At 37.3% G+C, this 4,040-nt stretch overlaps 1 protein-coding gene across 14 annotated transcripts in view; it reads right to left on the reverse strand.

Annotated features, from left to right (window-relative positions):
• MBTD1 (mbt domain containing 1) overlaps positions 1–4,040 on the reverse strand; it is a 77,617-nt gene that overhangs the window by 37,219 nt on the left and 36,358 nt on the right. For 12 of the 14 annotated variants that reach the window (XR_001828585.2, XM_017540197.2, XM_017540199.2 and 9 more), the window contains one exon: positions 3,789–3,871. Coding sequence is in view for 13 of the 14 variants with exons in the window: in XM_017540197.2 (XP_017395686.1) it covers positions 3,789–3,871 (83 nt within the window). In the remaining variant the exon portion in view is untranslated. The remainder of the gene's footprint in view (positions 1–3,788; positions 3,872–4,040) is intronic. The other 2 variants (XM_017540200.2, XM_017540198.2) reach the window with 1 other exon arrangement.

Genomic DNA, 4,040 nt, shown 5'->3' on the forward strand with positions numbered 1-4,040 from the left:
CCTGTCTCAAAGGAAAAAAAAAAAACGAAGAAAAAAAAAAGAAAGACTTGCATTATGAAAAATGGGTTAAAGCCCAAAGCTGAAAATTACAGTTCAGATACTCAAAAAAGAAGCCACTTAGAGCAGTATCCATATCTACCCTAATGGTGCAATGCTAGAAGCAAGTATTCTTCAGATGGACTAGCTGAACCAGATGATTTTAAAGATGACTTTTAGCTTTGTGACCATATGATTTAGGAATAATTAAAAGTGGTATTACTCAATTTAGTGATTTCCAACCTCAGGAACTGCCAAGGATGGGGTGTTCAAATATCAGGAGGCAAGGCTGTGGTAGTAACACCCCATCCCTGCCAGACCAATCAATGCAGTTTCCTCTTATCTTGTGTTCTGAAGTCTGAGTACAATTTTTGTTAGAAAAAAGGGGAATTATTGCTCAATGTATGGCCGGGGGGAAAAAAAAAGGCAATTATGAAACTTAAATAAAAGGTCTGAAAAACCCTTAAATATAATGAAAGATACATCAGCCAATCATAATATACAGATTTTTAAGGGGAGGGAGGGGGGGAGGAGAGAGAGAAAGAAAGGGAGAGAGGGAGAGAGAGAGAGAGAGAGAGAGTGTGTGTGTGTGTGTGTGTGTGTGTGTGTGTGTGTGTGTGTGTTTGTAGAGATAGGGTCTTGCTATATTGACCAGGCTGGTCTCAAATTCCTGGCCTCAAGCCATCTTCCTACCTTGGCCTCCCAAAGTGTTGGCATTACAGGTGTGAGACATTGTGCCCAGCCCAAGTAGATATATTAAGTGACAACTGGGGCTTGATTTCCATTGCTGATTGTCAAAAAAATTGTCAAATATTGTGTAATTGAGTGACTGAGTATAATCCACTATGCAGAGTTACAGGAATTATCAAAAAGGATATAGACCTACGATCTATTCTGTAGAAAGTTTATTCTCAGAAGCTTAAAGACAGACCATGGAAAGAATAATTATATTCTTGAAATTCTATTCTATGATTTTAGAACTAATCACAATAAGTGCTGGAAAACAGAAAGTGTTTATCCGGGATCCTTATTCTAGAAGAAGAAGTTGGGTTAAGTTAAAGAAGCCAGGGCTGTCACTCAATCACAACAGCTCTGCTTCCATGTTACACGCTGGGTGTTCTTTCATAAATGATGTTTGTAAAAGAATCCCCTAGGAGCAGGAAAGGCTCCCAACTTGTGCTCAAGTAGAAGAGAAGGCAGGTCTGCGCAGAGTCTAGAACAAGGAGGCCCTTCCCGAGTAATGAACCAGTTTCAGAGCAAGTGTCAAGTCTTAGAAGACTTTGATGATAAAAGGCAGAATCTTGTGCTCCCCATAGCTCCTGACAATAGGTTTTCTAAAGCCAAAGCTACTAACTCCCCTTAGAGACCCAGAAAACTGTCTCAGAGGGGACAACCAGGAAGAGTCAACTCTAAAGGACAAAATCTAGAGCAGCATGAGGTCTGGCTCCCTTAGCCAAATGGCTTCAAATGAATATGCTGGTTAAGGTTAGAGAGCAAATTCTGAACAAAAACATACTAAGGAATTACTAATACAGGTTTTTCCTGTTTGATAAGGAGAAGGCAGTAAAGAGAAGTAAATGGAACAGGAAGGCACTGGGTCCACGTAACTGAGAAACAGATGGCTCACTTCTGAGTGACAAAGCAGAGGCTCCACATTCTTATCATTGATCATGCAGTAAGGTTAGCTGCTCAATTCCATATGATAGAATATTTCAATCTTAAAAAAGGCAGAGTTGAACAAAGTCAATCAAGGTCATTATTACCGTAGAGATTTCCTCATAATGAACTTTAATATAGTATAACAATTCAAATATTTGGACAGACAATAAAATATTATGCTTCTGGGATTGAAATGCTATTCTTTTTAATACCCTGACTACCTACAGAAAATAGTTCGAGATGGTTTATAATATACAAACAGATACAAAGAGAGAGAAAAGCAATCCAGAAGGAGAGAGACAAATGTTCTAGGAATCTGAGATGAAAGAGTTACTGTAACTGATAATTCTGAGCTTCTAAGTACCAGGAAAGCAATATCCCAAGAGAAGAGGTTAATGATTTTCTTTTTAAAGATCTGTCTTTAGAGCTGCTATTACTGTGTATGGAATATCTCTCACAAATGTGACACTATTATCAACATTACAGCAAAATAAATCACCTACTTTACAGGCAACATGTCACTGACTAAGGGCTTCACTGTACTTTCAGGAATGAGAATTAGCAAATTTACATGCTTGACTTTGGCCAAAATCCTTTACTGGCCATGAATGAGTGAAAATTCACTTAAGATTTCTACAACAGAAACCAAAGCTCAGCTTTGTTCAATGCTGTTATCTAAAAATAAAGCCCTACTTTATGATTATTATTTTTGATACTAAGTCTCGCTGTATTTCCCAGGCTGGAGTGCAATGGTGTGATCTCAGCTCACTACAACCTCTGCCTCCCAGGTTCAAGTGATTCTTGTGCTTCAGCCTCTCGAGTAGCTGGGAGTACAGGCACCTGCCATCACACCCAGCTAATCTTTGTATTTTTAGTAAAAATGGGGTTTCACCACATTGCCAGGCTGGTCTTGAACTCCTGACCTCAGGTGAACTGCCTGCCTCGGCCTCCCCAAGTGCTGGGATTACAGGCGTGAGCCACTGCACCTGGCCTAAAGTTCTAAATTAACAAAATGTTAAGTGCAAACAAAATTTCATGTATTTTCTAAATAAATTCTCTTTTCTTCTTAGACATGGAGAGCAGCAGATAGGCTCTTTAAGTATTAATTAAAGTTGTAGGCAGGTTAAAAATAGTATTGGAGAGATGTAAATCTAGAGGAATAAAATAATCAAAAGGAAATAACTTGTTATCAGATACATTTTAAACATAATTATAAATTATTTTAAATGCTCTGTAACAATCCACTTGCCAAAAAGAATACCTTTTAAAGGATTTCTCATGATATGTATATATATACACAACACATATTTCAGCTCACAATACTATGTTTCTAATAGTTCCTTGTTTTTATAATTCAACATTTGGAGACGAAAAACTAGAAAAAAGATCCTTACTCTACTGAATTATCAGATCAAATTGCAGATTTAAGTAACATACATAATGAATGGTTTCTGTTAGGTCAAATCATATGACATTGTCAATATGCACTATTTTTTATATACAATACTAGCAATTTCATTTACTTTTATTTTTTGTAGAAAAGAAGTCTCACTATGTAGCCCAGGATGGTCTTGAACTCCTGGCCTCAAGTGATCTTCCTGCTTCATTCTCCCAAGTTGCTAGGAATACAGTGTAAGCCACTATGCCCAGCCAAAACTAGCAGTTCAACTGGATATGAAAATCTGACAAGGCTGGGTGTGGTGGCTCATACCTATAATCCCAGCATTTTGGGAGGCCAAGGTGAGAGGACTGCTTGATGTCAGAAGTTTGACACCAGCCCAGGCAACACAGCAAGACCCTACCTTTACAAAAAAATTAAATAAATAAATAAATATAAAAGAAAATTAGATGAGACTAGTACTTCTCCCTGTTTAAAATAACTTCAAACTGCAATTTCTTTATAAGAAACTTGTACTTATAAAATTTATACAAGTTCTTTTTACTTATAATTAAGTATAATAACAAAAGAAGCATTTCAGTTACAAGGCATAAAAACAAAACACCTTCTAAGGATAAGACGCTTGGGTTATTGTAACTTCAGATTTAAACAGTGACTCAGTACTTCAAAATAAGGTGAGAAATTCTGTACTTACATGTTTAAAACAGGTAACTGGAGCCGCTATAAAGCTATTGCTATTAATGTAGTTACCCCAGCTGAAACCTTCCATGGAGACTGCTGAAATAAAACAAATTTAGATATATTACAATTCTCAAATCTTTTATCTTTTATTTTTTTTATTTTTTGAGACGGAGTTTCACTCTTGTTACCCAGGCTGGAGTACAATGGCGCGATCTCGGCTCACCGCAACCTCTGCCTCCTGGGTTCAGGCAATTCTCCTGCCTCA

Source organism: Cebus imitator, unplaced genomic scaffold (assembly GCF_001604975.1).
Source record: "Cebus imitator isolate Cc_AM_T3 unplaced genomic scaffold, Cebus_imitator-1.0 Scaffold123, whole genome shotgun sequence".
Lineage (NCBI taxonomy): Eukaryota > Metazoa > Chordata > Mammalia > Primates > Cebidae > Cebus > Cebus imitator.